Source organism: Oncorhynchus mykiss, chromosome 6 (genome assembly GCF_057628025.1).
Source record: "Oncorhynchus mykiss isolate SJ-2025 chromosome 6, ASM5762802v1, whole genome shotgun sequence".
Lineage (NCBI taxonomy): Eukaryota > Metazoa > Chordata > Actinopteri > Salmoniformes > Salmonidae > Oncorhynchus > Oncorhynchus mykiss.
Genome location: NC_143027.1, coordinates 37,272,255 through 37,290,719, shown reverse-complemented (window position 1 = coordinate 37,290,719; position 18,465 = coordinate 37,272,255). Strand labels below are relative to the sequence as shown.

At 44.3% G+C, this 18,465-nt stretch overlaps 1 protein-coding gene across 1 annotated transcript; it reads left to right on the top strand.

Annotated features, from left to right (window-relative positions):
- The first annotated feature begins 264 nt into the window (after positions 1-264).
- Positions 265-17,941, top strand: LOC110525875 (calcium-activated potassium channel subunit alpha-1a). Its single transcript, XM_021606354.3, has 27 exons — positions 265-309; positions 1,212-1,307; positions 1,397-1,458; positions 1,577-1,667; positions 1,775-1,886; positions 3,320-3,398; positions 3,853-3,928; positions 4,388-4,558; positions 5,055-5,146; positions 5,409-5,519; positions 5,628-5,733; positions 6,246-6,328; positions 6,488-6,557; positions 6,670-6,825; positions 7,095-7,204; positions 7,365-7,433; positions 9,628-9,714; positions 9,830-9,915; positions 10,350-10,416; positions 11,109-11,244; positions 12,401-12,625; positions 13,016-13,286; positions 14,178-14,276; positions 14,538-14,668; positions 15,149-15,343; positions 17,211-17,314; positions 17,384-17,941. The coding sequence occupies exons 1-27, from the start codon at positions 286-288 to the stop codon at positions 17,511-17,513; spliced, it is 3,039 nt and encodes a 1,012-aa protein (XP_021462029.3). The 5' UTR covers positions 265-285; the 3' UTR covers positions 17,514-17,941.
- Positions 17,942-18,465: the final 524 nt, after the last annotated feature.

The following is an 18,465-nucleotide window of genomic DNA, read 5'->3' as shown; positions in this document are numbered from 1 at the left end:
TTGCTCTCCTAAACTTTGGCAGAGTGGACTACGTTTTGTATACTTTACCCTGTCAACGGTTTGTAGCGCAAGAACGAGTTATTTCACACACGCACTTCACAATGTAAGCGTGTGCAAGTACATGCTAGAACACGCCAATAGAATCTCATTAGCTCCGGCTTGGCTCTGCCCACCACGTTGCTTGTTCTGCCCGCTATGATGAATTTTTGGTTGTACTGTCCACCAATCATCATCCGGAACCCTTGTTTTATGAACCACGCCCACCGATCCTCGCGCGCTGATTTGATGAAGACGAGCCTTGCCTTTCAGGTAGCTAGCTATCTGATGATGATCACAAATGGAATTACAATTCTTGTCAATGTAGGGTTATCAGAGTTTGTAGCTAAATACTTCATATCTTGTAGTGATGTGGGACCTTAAAATTAGTCTTTTAGCCACATAATCCTATTCGAGCTAGCTAAATTAGCTATTTCTGTATAATAGCCAGCTAACTATCGTTAGCTAACTAGCTAACGTTTTTAGCCTACCGTAACGTTAGTTAGCCATTATGTCGTTCACAAAACATACAAATTGGCATCTGCTGATTAGGGAGTTTACTGACACTTGTATGTAATGTAATGGTTTATTTTCTTTACCAATGATATGCCATCATAGGGATACCACAATGTAACTGACAGCTAGCTAGTAGATGGAACAACCATTCAATCCACTAAAACACAGGCCAAGTTAGACTAACACATTTTTCTTGGCCTCAAAAGGAAATGTGAACCTGATGGTGACTGCCTCCATTTACACCTACACCACCCCGCCCACCTTTGCTCCACACATTTATTGACACATCCCCATGACCATGAAGATCCCCCACACTTACCCTCCCATTTCCCACACCCACTGCCTCTACCGGGGGCACAGGCTGTGGTGGGCCTTCCTCCTCTCCTCCCTGTCTGTCTTCCTGGGGGGCCTGCTGGCCCTACTGCTCTGGAAGGTTGCTCACAGAGGGTTCAATAGCATTGGGATTTTCAGACCCCGACGACAGCGCTGGGCACACAGACAGGTGAGGGGAGAAGGTAGAACGATAAGATGGAGAGAGAGTAGGGGGTGACAAAGGGAGAGTTATGTAAGCCTACACCTACAGTGTGACCACATGTCAATCTGGTGTGTACTGTGCCGGCCTATGAACAGGTCAGAGTCTTGTTATTGTGATGTTGCAGAGCATTAGTGTGCAGACAGATTTCAATCTGAGGAATGCCTTGAAGGAATGGGCGTTCTCTGTGATATCGGCTCAACATCTGCCTGGCAAAGTCCTAGTAAGTCACAAGACATGCAGGAAGAGTACTCTTATGTTTTTCTTCTTCAGTCCCGCTATTGTATTTCTCACACTTTCCTTCTTCAACAGATGGTGCTGATATTCTGTTTCAACATCGGCTCCATCGTGACCTATATCATCCTCTCTACTGAGTGAGTTGCATCATGATACCATGGTGATGGGATCAAAACAAAGTTTTGTTTGTTCACAAGAAAGGTCCAAGACAAAGAGCCAGAGGGAAACTAAAATGTCTTCTCCCGCTCCTCTCAGCCCAGTAGAGTCCTGCATGAAAGAATACAGCATAGCTTTCCTCATTGATTTGGGCTTCAACATCTGCCACCTTCTGTATTTTGGGCTCAGGGTGAGGCAGTTAGCTAATAGGACACATACAAAATAATGTCACACATTTTGGGTTTAGACAAGGCAGTGTGCATTACTCTGTCTTTCCTGTGTGTCATTGTTCACCAGTTTTTGGCGGCCCAGGATAAGCTGATGGTTTGGGTTGACTTGAGATCCCTGGTGGATTTTTTCACCATTGCTCCTTCCTTTGTTACCCTGTTTTCCCGTCGATCCTGGCTGGGTAAGACACTCATACATGGGTCATTCCACAAAGAGTGCCTTTTGCGCCTCTGATATTTTAACTATAAATTGTATTTAAACAATATTGCATTTTGAAAGCCTGTTACTGTATATTAAATGAAGTGCCCTTTAAAATAGACCACATGGAGAATTCAATTAATCCGATTGTTTTATATGAATAAAGACCAGAGGAGGCTGGTGGGATGAGCTATATGAGGACAGGCTCATTGTAATGGCTGGAAAGGAATAATGGAATAGAATCAAACATATTGTTTCTCTATGTTTGATACATTTCCATTATTCCATTCCAGCCATCACCATTAGCTTTTCCTCCTATAGCTCCTCCCACCAGCCTCCTCTGACATACTTGCTAAAGTGCCAAAATTCAGCATTTTGACCATTCCCGCTGTGCGCCCTCTGTCACTTCTAGGAAGATTCTAACCCACTTAACCCGAACATTTCTCCCAAGTTTCACTGCCGTAAAGCCCTAGTTATTTTGTTTGCTTTGACAAAGTCATTTCCGAAGATTATTATTTATTTAATGTCATTAGTGATTCATTTACGTTGGTCCCTCATTTTAAGGTCAACCCTGTTACGTGACCTGAACTCTCATTTTAATTTGGTGAAATAATTCCTTTTACAATATTTCTATCAAAAGAAACATTGAACATCTAATAGTCAAAACATTGTGTAAAAGCAGGTGAGCTGGTTCTACTCTTTTTGGCCAATTTGTGGTCAAATAATGAGTTGGTCGAGCATAACATGTCAATCCAGTTACCCATAGGCTAGATTTATTTTTTGTTTTTTTGTGAAGCTTGCATTCAATTTCCACTCCCTGTTGCACACAATAAGCTTCCATTCGCCCTGTCACAATGGGATTTATGGCTGATTAAAGATGAAATCGTCAACCGGTTACAGTCAACCCTGTAACTTTATTTGGCACTTACTATACTATTTAAATTTAACCTCTTGAGATGGGAAAACTTGTTGAATATAGGCATTATGACAAAATGTTAAAATTAGGTGAAATCAAACGTACATTTTTTTTATTTTTTAACCAAGTTACACTTCTCTCAAGGCACCGAATTGGTGGAACGACCCACATACAGTTGGCCTACACACTTATACGCCATCAAAGTTATGGGTCATTTAAAGCAACATGGGATGGGATGTTCAAAATCTCTCCCAATATTGGTTTTAATAACCAATAAAAGTTTTTCATTATTATTATTATTGTATTTTTTCTTCTTCAAACTGAGTGTTGCAATATTTTGGTAACTTTCCTAAAAGTTAGTGTTGTTTAGTGTTGCAAGATTTTGGTAATTTTCCTACAATTCCCAGGTTTTCAAGAAACACCAATTGGAAGATTTACAGTAATTTACTGGAATTTTGCAACCCTATAAGCTAATGCCTTATGTTGTATATCTGGCCCAGGTCTGAGGTTCATCAGAGCTCTGCACATACTGGAGTTACCAGTGGTTCTGCAGATTCTCAACGTTTTCAACAGCAACAGGTAACACAGCAACACATACGGTACATCTACATCAAGTTTCAAGTTTAAATGTCACATGCACAAGTACAGTGAAATGTCTTTCTTGCAAGCTCTAACCCCAACAATGCAGTAATCAATAACGATGTAATACTAAAAATAAGATATAACAAAAACACACACAATCTATAAATAAGAAGAAAATGATAAAGTAAGTAAGAATACTATATACAGGGTCCAATTACAATGTGCAATTTCCATCAAATGTGCATCAAATAGAGGCCGGAACAGGGATGAAAAGTAGGATGATGATTCCATTGACTTTCACATTTTCAGCATGTATGAGATACAAGCAATGTGACTTGTTTTAAATGCATGTTTGCCTGTTAATACAATGGAACTTTCTCACTCTCTCACACGTTCTCTCTCACACGTTCTCTCAGTCCCACTCACATTTTCTGTCACTCTGTATTCCCAGCACCACTCTGAAACTCTCCCGCCTGGTTGCCATCCTAACAGGCACACTGCTGACCTCAGCTGGTTTCATCCACCTGGTGTGTTTGTGTCATTTCCATTCATGTCTTGGTTCGCTCCACACTCTTTACATTCATAGAGAAATAAGCAAACCATTTTGATAGACAGTTGAGGCACTATTGCACTAATGTTGTAAATGTGTGTTTATGAGTAATTCAACTAATACTAAAATGAGTAATTCTGCCAACGTTAAAGCTGGAATCCGTAGCGGTGAAACTGCAATGTCTGTTTGCGATATTATAACAACAAAGACAATACTTCAACAACAAAATTATGTTGGACATCATTGAACGCGCGATAGAATAGTAGAGTGTGTACTCAGATTTTTTTTTTTTTTTTACCACAATGCTGGATGCTCATCTCCTCTGTTTCATAAACAAAACAATAACAAAAGGCCTGGGGCGACCAGTGGCACTGTTTCACCTTATGCAGATCTCAACTTTAACCACTCTCTCTCATGAGACCTGGTCTTGCTGCAGCTGGAGAACTCAGGTGACCCCTGGCTGGACTTCTCCAACCCCCAACCTCTCCACTACTTTGAGTGTGTTTACTTCCTGGTTGTTACCATGTCAACGGTGGGCTATGGTGACGTGGAGTTGAGGACGACCCTGGGACGCCTCTTCGTCATCATCTTCATCTTTATTGGACTGGTACATCTCATAAGACAGTATTGACTCCCCCCATACAATGTAAAGAGTCTTTCAGCATAGGAAAGTGCTATGGAAATCCAATCCATGAAAGCTACTGTCTGCTTCCCGAATGGCACCCAATCCCCCCTAAATCAGGGATGCGGCCCGTGGCCCCCCATTTTGTAGGCCTGTGGATACATTTCCAAAAATAAACAAATTAGCCCATGTCAGCTAGCATTTTTGGGATTTTGCTTAGGGCACCCAAAAGACTAGGACTGGCTCTGACTGCATATCTGGGTATGGATGTGGGTATGCAGACCCGTAAACTACAGATTTCTTTCAAAGTTGCCCATCCCTGCCTTATATAGTGCACTACTTTTGAACAGGGCCCATAGGGTTCTGGTCAAAAGTAGTGCACTTCATAGGGAATATGGTGCCATTTGGGATGCAGTCACTGTCAGTGGTCCATTGTGGATGTGATTTAGATACACATCATGTCTCTCTCTTTCTCTCTCAGGGTCTGTTTGCCAACTTTGTCCCAGAGGTGGTTCACATCATCATCAACAGGAAGAGGTTTGATGGAAGCTTCACGGGTGTCTCAGGCAAGACGTGAGTCATCTTACTACAGTTTATCGGAGATGACCAAAATAAAACAGTTGGTGTAGTAGCAGCTACAAGGTACATTCTTATGTCACACAACATGATAATATACACTGGACCTAAACAAAAACGACTAAATCCTCTGTATATCTGATATAATGCTTCTTAGAACGAGAGAAAGACTATAACATTCTATCTCCACCCATCCATGTTAATTTTCCTCCGTGTGTGTGCGTGTGTGTGTGTGCGTGCATGCATGCGTGCGAGCTAGCCATGTGGTGGTGTGTGGTCACATCACTCTGAGCAGCGCCTCTGCCTTCATGAAAGATTTTCTACACGAGGACAGGGGAGAGGTCGACGTCAAGGTGCTCTTCCTGGGAAAGTGAGTCACAGCGTTACCTTTGAGCCCAACCTGGGCCCTCGTCAAATGTTGTGCACTACATAGGGATTCGGGTCCCGTTTCAGACACTGCTATCTCTGCCTTTACCAGCTTCCGTCCTAACCAGGAGCTGGAGGCTTTCTTCCTGAGGTGGTTCCTGAAGGTCACCTTCTACCAGGGCTCAGTGATGCAGAGGAGAGACATGGAGAGAGTTAAGGTACTGGAGCCAAGTACACACTCAGTTTGGATAACGGACATACAACACATTTGACACAACTGTTTTGATACAAGTTAGTCTGCACACAAATATTATAACACACACCAATTGTGGGGACACCACACAATGGTTTTGTAATCATTTTTGTCCAGACAAACTCTTCGACTTGACTGAGCGTGCTACTGAACATACTACCATCTAGCAGTCGGATGCTAACATTAGCATTTGTACTCCGAGCCAACTGTACACAGTTGTGGAATCTAGAGCAAGAAGCTAGCTTGTTCCTCCTGGAGCTACTGTCGGCTCTTAGATCTCCGGAAGGTAACACGTCACCACAGTGGCTAGAAGTTACTGGCTAGCCTTTGCTTACCACGTACAACTAGGCCGCCAACACAGAGAGGGAGACACGTACACTGGGAAGGGTACAGGAGGGACACAGGGATGCAGAGTAATGATGGTTTAGTGACTGTGGTACATGGTAACACTGGCTTGATGCTATCCTCTGTGTGTAGATGCATAAAGCAGGAGCTTGCCTGATCATCTGTGACAGGTTCACCTCAGACCAGCATAAGGAGGACGCTGCCAATCTCATGAGGTAGGGAGGGCTCAGGTGCATGCACACATAGCTAGACAGGCACACGCGCGCACACACACGTTCACCTGCTCTTTACATTGTTATCCTTTCTGACACACAGCTAAAGATAAATAATAAGATAAAGCAACATGTTTTAAAAGTGTGTTTGTCCTCTGTCAGGGTGATCTCCATCAAACAGTATTGTCCCAACACCAGGATTATAGTTCAGATGTTGAAGCACAACAGTAAGGTAGGCTGCCTGTCCCCGATGCCTATATACATCTTACAAACAAGTATGGCTACTGTTGCTAGATGATGTGTGTGTGTGTGTGTGTGTGTGTGTGTGTGTGTGTGCTCCCAAGGCGTTCCTGCAGAACGTGCCTAACTGGGACTGGAGTCGAGGTGATGCAGTGATCTGCCTGGCAGAGCTCAAACTGGGTTTCATGTCTCAGAGCTGCCTGGTGCCTGGCCTCTCCACGCTGTTGACCAACCTGTTCACCATGCAGAGTGAGATCGAGGTATGTCAACAATAAAGTGCACTATTCTGATCCCTTACTAAGTATTTGAATGTATTTTTGAAAGCAGGGTGGGAGAGCAGAGAGGGAGATGGGGGCACAGTCAGGCTTACCCGAGAGACACATGGCTCCAACCCCTGTCGCCAGGGGGTACAGTATGTGGTCCAAAGTCAGGAGCTTTAACTGTTATACTAGACTCCATCACAGTGCTGTACTTTTTTTATCAGGTATCTCTGTTGCTACTGAATCTCTGTTGCCATTTTGTTTCACAGCAGGACGGAGACACCTGGCAGAACCTGTACAGAGAGGGCCTCTACAATGAGATCTACACAGAGCACCTGTCCCCCTCCTTCATAGGGATGTCCTTTGCTCAGGCCAGCAAGTCAGTTTGTCAGTCTGCTACAGAGAGACATATCAGTGTTCTATTACTACAAACAAACATGATCTCTCTCTGTCTGCCTGCCTGTGTGCATGTCTGCCTGCCTGTCTGCCTGTGTGCCTGCCTGTCTGCTTGTGTGCCTGTCTGCCTGTCTGTGTGTCAGGCTATGTTTCCTGAAGCTGAGGTTGCTGTTGATTGGGATTGAGTATCAGAGCGGAGACCAAGATTTTAAGTAAGTAACTAGTAGCAGTAGTAGTATTTGTATTAATTAAGGATCCCCACTCTTCCTGTAGTAGTAGCAGTAGTATTTGTATTTATTAAGGATCTCCACTCTTCCTGTAGTAGTAGTAGTAGTAGTAGTAGTAGTAGTAGTAGTAGTAGTCGTAGCAGCAGCAGTAGTATTTGTATTTATTAAGGATCCCCACTCTTCCTGTAGTAGCAGGAGCAGTAGAAGTAGTAGTAGTTTCAGTAGCAGCAGTAGTATTTGTATTAATTAAGAATCCCCACTCTTCCTGTAGTAGTAGCAGTAGTATTTGTATTTATTAAGGATCTCCACTCTTCCTGTAATAGTAGTAGTAGTAGTAGCAGCAGTAGTAACAGTAGTAGTAGCAATAGTAGTAGTAGTAGTAGTAGTAGCAGCAATAGTAGTAGTAGTAGTAGTAGTAGCAGCAATAGTAACAGTAGTAGTAGTAGTAGCAGCAATAGTAACAGTAGTAGTAGTAGTAGCAGCAATAGTAACAGTAGTAGTAGTAGTAGCAGCAATAGTAACAGTAGTAGTAGTAGTAGCAGCAATAGTAACAGTAGTAGTAGTAGTAGCAGCAATAGTAACAGTAGTAGTAGTAGTAGTCGTAGCAGCAGCAGTAGTATTTGTATTTATTAAGGATCCTCACTCTTCCTGTAGTAGCAGCAGTAGTCGTAGCATCGTAGTAGTAGTAATAGTATTTCTATTTATTAAGGATCCCCACTCTTCCTGTAGTAGCAGCAGTAGTCGTAGCATCGTAGTAGTAGTAATAGTATTTCTATTTATTAAGGATCCCACTCTTCCTGTAGTAGCAGCAGTAGTCGTAGCATCGTAGTAGTAGTAATAGTATTTCTATTTATTAAGGATCCCCACTCTTCCTGTAGTAGCAGGAGCAGTAGAAGTAGTAGTAGTATCAGTAGCAGCAGTAGTATTTGTATTTATTAAGGATCCCCACTCTTCCTGTAGTAGTAGCAGTAGTAATAGCAGCAGTAGTAACAGTAGTAGTAATAGTAGTCATAGCAGCAGCAGTAGTATTAGTATTTATTAAGGATCCCCACTCTTCCTGTAGTAGTAGCAGTAGTAATAGCAGCAGTAGTAACAGTAGTAGTAATAGTAGTCATAGCAGCAGCAGTAGTATTAGTATTTATTAAGGATCCTCACTCTTCCTGTAGTAGTAGTAGCAGCAGCAGTCATAGCGTAGTAGTAGTAGTATTTGTATTTATTAAGGATCCCCACTCTTCCTGTAGTAGCAGGAGCAGTAGAAGTAGTAGTAGTATCAGTAGCAGCAGTAGTATTTGAAATTATTAAGGATCCCCACTCTCCCTGTAGTAGTAGTAGCAGCAGCAGTCGTAGCGTAGTAGTAGTAGTATTTGTATTTATTAAGGATCCCCACTCTCCCTGTAGTAGCAGGAGCAGTAGTAGTAGTAGCAGCAAAGATTTTTAGAACTAAACCAAGATCGATCACAGCCAGTTGTTTCCAATGGGAGCAAATGAGCCATAGTGGGCAGAACATGCAAGGAGGGGGGTAGAGCCAAGCACGAGCTAGAGAGATCCTATTGGCGCATTCTAGCATTATCTGCATATTTCCGTTAGGGAACACGTACTTAGTGAAGTGCGCGTGTGCAATAACTCAATTTTCCTTTGCAGTCCTTCTAAACAACGCGATTTAAAAAACTTTTATAAAGGGTCTGTTCAAAACAGATTCTAGTTTTGGGAATAGAAAACAGTATTGAAATCAAATGTTTAATCGATGAGAACTTGCAAAATGTCTGTTAAAATCCATCTTCTCCCACATTTGGTAGTGAGTGGAAATGCCAAGCAGATGCTTCACATTTATACGGTCAAATATCTGTTTCATTGTTCTATCTGTGGTCATTGTAGCAGTGGTAGACAGTCATTTTTATAAGGTATTTGATTATTTTACACATTTATTTATTTATTTTACTAGGCAAGTCAGTTAAGAACATATTCTTATTTTCAATGACGGCCTAGGAACAGTGGGTTAACTGCCTGTTCAGGGGCAGAACGACAGACTTGTACCTTGTCAGCTCGGGGATATGAACTTGCAACCTTTCGGTAACTAGTCCAATGCTCTAACCACTAGGCTACCCTGCCGCCCCACATTAACTGTAGTTTTGTGGATGGGCTGCTTCCTGCCTGTTAAAGTTGTTTTGTTGTTTCTCAGTGTGTTGGTGAATCCTCCCAGTCACATCAAAATAAAGCTGTGGACTCTGGGTTTCCTCATAGCCAGCAATGCCAGTGATGCCAGAAGGTACTGTGCCACTCTAATATTAGTTCATAAACTAGAGCCTTGACTCAAATACTTCTGTATGTAGGGAGTGGGAGTATTCATGTTAGTCATTTTTGCGTACCTGTGTGTTTGTCAGGGCGAGTATGTACTGCTCTGTGTGTCACAGAGACATCAAGGATTTGCCCAGGATGAGACCCTGCAGGTGCACTGAGCAGAAAGATGGTACGGCAGCAATGCAATGACCAAGACAAGCCTTTTTACACTCGCAGACCTTTTTAGTACTAACCTCAGTTTCACAAGAAGCAAAGCAACTGATATGGCATGTTGAGAGGTGCAGAGATGTTGCAGTCTCTAACTCCTCCACTAGGGGGAGTCCTCACCCCACTTTTCTCCACTGGGCTGAAAAATCAGTATTTTCTTTAGGACCTATATTAGTGGAAAGCACCAAGCGCCTCTGTCTGTCCTGTTCGCCTCATTACACATTTTCACACAGAGCAGAGACTCAGAATGGCTGTCTGTCACCCTTCTATGTCTCTTATGTGCCTGTCTGTCACCTATGGGTGTGTCTGACCCGCAAGACTGTCTCTCACCCGTGTGTTTCTCATCTGTGTGTGTGTGTGTCATGTGCGTGCGTGTGTGTGTGTGTGTCCCATCAGTCTCATCTAACACCTCCGCCATGAGTCTAGTCTTCAGACGTCCATCACTGGGAGTTCTGCCCTTCAGGTGAGAAATCACAGCCTTCTACACAGGAATATGTTAGTTTTGAACATGCTGAGACAAATACTTAATTTAAAACTCACCATGATATATCGCACTGTCATTAGTGGAGGCTGCCTGGTGCGGGCGGGCGGGCAGGCTATGTCCTGGACAGCTGAGCACAGTGGAATAGCAGGCTGGGATTGACAGGCTGATTAATGGGCCGGCTCCCCAGCCGCCTCACTCAACCCATTCTGGGCATTAATATTGGGAGATCCTGTCAGAGGACAGAGAGGGAGGACAGAGAGGGAGGAGGAGAGAGGGGGGAGGAGAGAGCACGGTCAGAAGGTAAGTTAGTGAGCAGAATACAGTTTAAATAAATTGTAGTTCCTTGCTCTCTCTCTCTTTCTATCTCCGTGTCTCTCTTTCTTCTCTCTTCCCCTCCATCCCTCTCACTCCTGTCTCCCTCTCTTTCTTTATCTCTCTCCGTCTATCCGGTCTGGTCACCACCCTTTTTTTTATCTGTGATTCCACTACCCAAGTGGATACCTTTTAATTTTCCCTTTTGTGCTCTTGACATCCAGAGTGGTTGGACAGTGTATATGTAATATGTCTGCATGCATGAGTCTGTGTGCCTCTCCTGTCTTTTCTCCCTCCACCCTTTCTTCCTTCCCTACACTCTCTGAGGCTTGTGTTTGTGTGTGTGTCCTCTGCTGTAGCCCAGAGGGAGAGACTCTTCGAGAGAGGGAGTGTGTGTGGGAGCAGCAGCAGCAGGAGGAGCAGCAGGAGGTGAGGCTGGACTCTACAGGACTGTTCCACTGGTGCCCACCTGTTCCCCTGAAGGACATCTCACTGGTAAGACTGGGACATGGACAGATAGGCAATTAGGCACTAATGGTGAGCGAATAACATGTATTTTTTATTCCGGGTATTAAACAACTAATTGACCGACGTCGGTTCAATTACTTGAATTCCATCTAGTTTATTTTTTGTGTGAGCCCAACGTGTCGTTTCTCTAGAGAGAAATCAAATAATTCACGAGAGAAATCAAGTCAAGAACTATGTGCGACTCTGGGCTGAAGGGAGTTGTAGTTTTCATTAAGCAAATATTCAACCTAGTTCAGTGCAGAAACGCCTTAATTAACTACAATGACCATAATCCATTGCGCCTGTTATTTCTGTCTCTGACACTTTTACACTTGCTATGTTTGGTAAGATACACACAGACCGCCTAGACTGCATGAGAGAGGAACGTACACAACACAACAAGAAGAGAGAGAGGGATAGAAACAGTGCTTCTACACCTGCATTGCTTGCGGTTTGGGGTTTTAGGCTGGGTTTCTGTATAGGACTTTGTGACATTGGCTGATGTAAAAAGGGCTTTATAAATACATTTGATTTGATTGATTCCTGAAAGTGTGTGTTATCTACTTTGAAGAACTAAAAAAAAAAAAAAAATATTTAATCAGACAGCTCTGCAGCATATTTAGGCAGTCTAGACGAGCTAAATAGGAGGACTAAAGACAGTACAGTTTGGGGTGCACAGAGATAATGTTGTCTGGCTGGCTGAATGGCTGCCTCTGACTGAACAGAGATGATCACTTTAAAAATGATAAAGTCATCAAATAAAAGAGTAATTTAAATAAAATAATGTAATATTTTTCTGTTGATGTCTACCCAATGTGGACCTGACGGAGACAATGGAATATTTTCAATGTTTTGGCAATTGAATGTTCACTATATTTAGCTTTGGAATTTACATTTTTCAAAAAACTTTTTTTTTAAAGCTGAAATCAAAAACCGTGATAATTTTCTAAGAATCGAACCCAAACCGAACCCAAACCGTCCTCAAAAAGTACTAATTTCTCAGCACTATTAGGAACACACTCACTGTCTTACACACTGGCACTAGCTTACTTGTACCTAGCCAGCTAGAGTACATGCATGTAATAATAACATAATAAACATCTCCAGTCATGCATTTGTGTGTGTCTGTGTGTATCCTCCTCAGACCAGACAGAGTGCCAGTACCCTGGCACTGCAGGACCACGTGGTGGTGTGTGTCTTTGGGGATGGGGGATCCAGCCTGCTGGGCCTGGGGGACTTCATGATGCCGCTGAGGGCCAGCAGCCTAACGGCCCCAGAGCTGAGGACGGTCGTCTTCCTGGGAGACCCACACTACTTCAGCAGGGAGTGGCCCAACATACAATACTTCCCCCACATCTACTTCCTGCCTGTGAGTCTCTGGACATGTGGGAATACTCTATAATAGATCTGAAATCTATCCATTATTCGACAGAAACTTGACTTTTTGCTGACATACACGACAGGCATAGGTCAGGATCAGAGGAGGCTGGTGGTACGAGCTATAGGAGGACAGACTTATTGCAATGGCTGGAATGGACGGGCTCATTACAATGAGCCCGTCCTCCTGTAGCTTCTCCCACCAGCCTTCACTGGTCAGGATACTCTATTCGCTAGAATGCCTAGTAAAGAGACTAACTAGGTAGAAGAGGTGTCTAGGGACTATAGAACGTATCAGTCCTCTAGCCTTGCCTGACTCCCCCTGTCCCCTCACCCCATCCCTATTCTCATTCCGTCTCCCCCTCCCCACTCTCTCCCCCAGGGCTCTCCTCTGTGTGGGGCAGACCTGCGTGCGTTGAGGGTGGAGCGCTGTGCCATGGTGGTGGTCCTCAGCTCTCTGTCCAGCTCCAGCGACATTGAGCCCTCCATGCAGGATAAGGAGACCATCCACTTCTGTGTCAACCTCTACCACATCCGCTTCAGCCCCGAACCAGGCCCACGCTGCACACTCAGTCACACTCAAAGTCACGGCCACGGACAGGGGCTGGAGCTTGGTCATGGGTTTGGTGGTCATAACCATGGTCTGAGCCACGGTCAGTGAGAGGGACCAGAGAGGTTCATGGAGAATGTTCAGGGGGCTGGGAGAATATTACTGTTAAATGTTTGTTGGCTGCTTTAATATTCGATTAGTTGGCTTGGCTCAAGCCTGGACTCTCAGTGTGAGAGGAGAGATTGTGTGTGTGTGTTTATATTGTCTGTGAAGAGTGTGTGTGTCATGTCCGTGGTATGAGCGCCATACAGATTGTGGTCAGACAGACAGACAGACAGGGGCTGAGGGAAAGTCCTGAAGGCTGAGCAGAAATGTTCCGGGAATTGTGTGAGCGAATGGTGTGTATGTGTGTGAACCTCAGCGTTTCTGTGTGTTGTGTGTTGTGTGTGTGTGTACGCGACAGCCTGCCACAGAAGCTGACAGAAAATAAACATGTTCCAGTAATTAACCTTGACAGGCTCAATGTGTCGCCAACAGCAGAATGTGCTAATGACACAATTAATCCATAATTAAGGCATGCTGTCTCACTGGAGCCATACAGTGGCTGGACCGACCCGCCTGGGCTGCCAATCAATGACTGTTTATCTGTACTGCGTGTGTGTGTGTGTGTGTGTGTGTGTGTGTGTGTTGAGGTCGGGTTACTGTTTTGTAGGGGACATTGGTGCATAATGTCCTAGTAATACACACTAATACCGGAAATGTTCACGTGTTTAGTGACAAAATAATCACTGTTTTACCAATCATGTTATGCAAATGCTTTTGGGAATCCCATTCGTTTGAAGGTTTTACCTTAGTTGATTACACTGACTATAAGAGCATCTGCTAAAATGACCAAAATGTAAAGTCAAAATGGTATAGATGTGTATCACTGATTTATACTTCTGTAGTTGTTGTGTTCAGTGTGTGCCATTGTAACATGTGTTGTGTTGTGCAGACACACTAGACTTTTCCCACATCCCTACGATACCCGAGAAGGCTGAGGTCACCCCTGCTCACAGTGCCGGCACCACTGTCCCTCTGCTGGTAGAGCTGGGTATTGTGCCTATTTCACTTCCTAGTGCTTTGTTACATTGAAACAGGGACTGGAATTTTTTTTCCTGACGGTCTGGTCACATGGTCAGAGAAAACCAGTAAATACCATGTAGTTATAGATGAATGGCGACAATTGATTCTACATTTTTTTTAAAAAGTACAGTATTATTATTCACAGCGATCCCTGTTTAAATGAAAACTTTTAGACCTCTATAATGACTGTACTGTAATTAGGCTACTAACCAGTCCCTTTCTCCCCCAGTGAACAGCTCTAACGTGTGCTTTGTGAACGAGGCGGACAGCCAAGAGGACTCCTCCAGCCTGACCCTGAGCCAGGCCTTCTCTGTAGGCTCCGTCTTCTCTGTCGACCTACTGGACTCTCTCATGGCAGCCGTGAGTAGACAGAACAGGACACAACGGCCAAGTACTAAGTTGCACCCTATTTCCTATATAGGGCACTATTTTTGACCAGCTATCCATAGGCATAGCCATTTGGAAAGCATTCAATCCATAGTAATAGTAATTCATCAATAGTTGTACTACTTAGTTGCTTATAATAGTGCTATAATTCATGGCTTGAAAGTATTATTACCATTGGGGCGCATGATACCACTTATGTTTTACTTTTCTCAATGCTATAAGATCATGCATTTGAAGCACCAAAGATGGTGGACGATTGATAGCCTCCCCAAGATAGCTAGCTAACCAGTCAACTAACCTGAAAAACTGCCTGTATATTTTAACAGGGCGGGGGAACTCTACTTCTAGTAATTGGCCTTGGGTAGAACACACAGTGTCACTGTGAGCTGAGGGTTAGCTAAAAGAACCAATAACTAACTTGATCTAACCTTGTGATCTGTCTGTGGTGTGTAGACGTACTTCAACGCCAACGTGCCTGGTCTGATCTGTACGCTGGTGACGGGTGGCGACACCCCCTTACTGGAGGCCCAGCTGGCAGAGGACAACCAGCTGCGGGGAGGGGAGATGTCCGTGAAGATGTGGGCGCTGCGCCAACGCTCCAAACTGGCACAGCTGGCACTGCAGGATGAGCCTCTCTGCAGCCTCGCTGTGAGTTTCTACTACTAACACACACAGACATACACTATGTATACAAAAGTATGTGGACACTTCAAATTAGTGTATTTGGTGATTTCAACTGCACCCATTGCTGACAGGTGTATAAAATCGAGCACACAGCCATGCAATATCCATAGCCAAACATTGGAAGTAGAATGGCCCATACTGAAGAAGTCAATGACTTTCCAACAATCAGTCTGTTAAATTTGTGCCCTGCCGTGGTCAACTGTAAGTACTGTCATTGTGAAGTGGAAATGTTTAGGAGCAACAACGGCTCAGGAACGAAGTGGTAGGTCAGACAAGCTCACACGAGAATGGGACTGCTTCGGTTCATGGTTTGGCTAGGCCTGTCACCCCCTGATCTGTTTCATCTGTCTTGTGCTTGTATCCACCCCCCACCAGGTACCCTCCATTTTTCCCCATTGTCTTCAGTGTATTTATACCTGCATTTTCTGTTTGTCTGTTGGCAGTTCGTCTTGTCTTGTCAGGTCATACCAGCGTGTTTCCTGTTTTTCCTGTTCTCAAGTTTTTGTTTTTTAGTCTTCCCGGTTCTGACCTTCTGCCTGTCCTGACCCTGTGCCTGCCTGCCGTCCTGTACCTGCCTGACCCTGACCTGGTTTACAAACCTCTGCCTGCCAACGACCTGCCTTTTGACGGCCCCCTTTGTTATAATAAATATTCTGAGAATCGTACTATCCACATCTGGGTCTTATCCTGAGTCGTGATGAGGCCCCTTAGTTCCAGTGAAGGAAAATCTTAACGCTTCAGCATACAATGACATTCTAGACGAATCTGTGCTTCCAACTTTGTGGCAACAGTTTAGGGAAGGACCTTTACTGTTTCAGCATGACAATAGCCCTGTGCACAAAGCAAGGTCCATAAAGAAATGGTTTGTCGAGATTGGTTTGGAAGAACTTGAATGGCCTGCACAGAGCCCTGACCTCAACCCCATCAAATACCTTTGGGATGAATTGGAACGCCGACTGTGAGCCAAGCCTAATCGCCCAACATTAGTGCCCGACCTCACTAATGTTCTTGTGGCTGAATGGAAGCAAGCCCCCGCAGCAATGTTCCAACATCTAGTGGAAAGCCTTCCTAGAAGAGTGGAGGTTGTTATAGCGGCAAAGGGGGGACCAACTCCATATTAATGCCCATGACTTTGGAATGAGATGTTCAACGAGCAGGGGTCCACATACTTTTGGTCATGCAGTATACACCTATATGGACACACATCTACACTGAGTGTACAAAACATTAGGAAGAGTTGCTCTTTCTCTGACATAGATTGACCAGGTAAATCCAGGTGAAGCTATGATTCCTTATTGATGTCACTTAAATCCACTTCAATCAGTGTCGATTAAGGAGTGGAGACAGGTTAAAGTAGCATTTTGTAAGCCTTGAGACAATGGAGACATGGATTTTGCACGTGGGCCACTCAGAGGGGGAATGACTTGCCTAGTTAAATAAATATTTTTAAATGGCTAAGACAAAAGAGTGCCTTTGAACTGGGGTTTAGTAGTAGAGGGCTGAACCGTTTCCCGTGTGGATCAAGAATGGTGCAACAACCAAAAGGACATCCAACCAACTTGACACAACTGTGGGAAGCATTGGAGTCGACATGGGCCAGCATCCCTGTGGAACGCTTTCGACACCTCGTAGAGTCCATGCCCCGACGAATTGAAGCTGTTCTGAGGGAAAGGGGGGGGGGGGGGAACTCAAAATTAGGAAGGTGTTCCTAATGCTTTGTACACTCAGTGTATATAGACACACACACACTAACCCACAGTGCATTGGTTCTAGAAACAGGCCCACCTGCACACACGTCCTAGTGATTCCCTATCATCCATAACCTCTGCAGTGTGAGGACTTCAAGGAGTTGTTCTGCCAGGCTCTGGACTCGTTGGAGATCCTGTGTTTTGGGCTGTATCGCCTGCTGGACCCACCTAACCCCTCCATGAAGAGGTACACTACCTATGCTGCTGCTCTTCCCTCTGCTGTTGGCACACACTTACTGTACCACTGTCTCTGCAGGTTTGTAATCACCAACCCGTCAGCAGAGCTCCCGTTGTTGCCTTCAGACAGAGTCTTCTGCTCTGTACCCTTCCACCAGAGTCACCTGCTCACCCTGAGGAGAGCCAAGACCATCAGTCACCGCCTATGAACCTCCCCTACACCCCCGCCCTCTGCTTGGACACCACAAGATGAATGACTCCAAACGGAACACTATCAATTTGATTTACGTAAATCTCTTTAGAAAGTCTTTATACGTCTTTGAATGGAAATTCTTCCACCCAACCACAGCAAAGCACACGCACAGGCAAACACACAACACACTGGGAGTGCCTTGCTCAAGGGCACAATGGTGGTAGTTTAGGAGAGAGATGATTTACAACCTGTATTGTGAGTGTTTCTTCTATACTGTATTGGTTATGAATATGACGACAGTGTTTGACATTGGCTATTATTGTTTGCATAGGGTTAGAGACATGTTTTTATAATGTAGCTTTAGGTTGACATGTATGGTTTATTATTCCTATACTGTTATTTTTAATTAAAAAAATAAAACATATATTTTATTTAACTAGGCAAGTCAGTTAAGAACAAATTATTATTTTCATTGACGGCCTAGGAACAGTGGGTTAACTGCCTTATTCAGGGGCAGAATGACAGATTTTTACCTCGTCAGCTCGGGGATTCGATCTTGCAACCTTTCGGTTACTAGTCCAACGCTCTAACCACTAGGCTACCTGCCGCCCCAATGGTTTGTTTGTTTATGGTTTGTTTAAGTCAACATGCAAAAATAGAACTATATTTAAACTTCGGTGAACTGCGGCAAGTTTTTCTACACACACACTGTGCTGTACTTGAGTTGGTTCAAGGGCTGTGTGTGTCTCTGAGTTTGCGTGTGTGTTTGTCTCGTGGCGTCCCAGTCAGTGTGTGTGTGTGTGTGTGTGTGTGTGTGTTTGTGGTGGTGGCGTTCCTGTCAGTGTCTGTCAGTGCGGGGAAACTAAGCACTGACAGGTGTGTGTCACCCCATCAGTCACCTGTCAGCACTGCCTGCCTGCCTGCCCAGGAGGAGGAGAAAAGGAGACGCTGAAGGACACCAGTCGTCT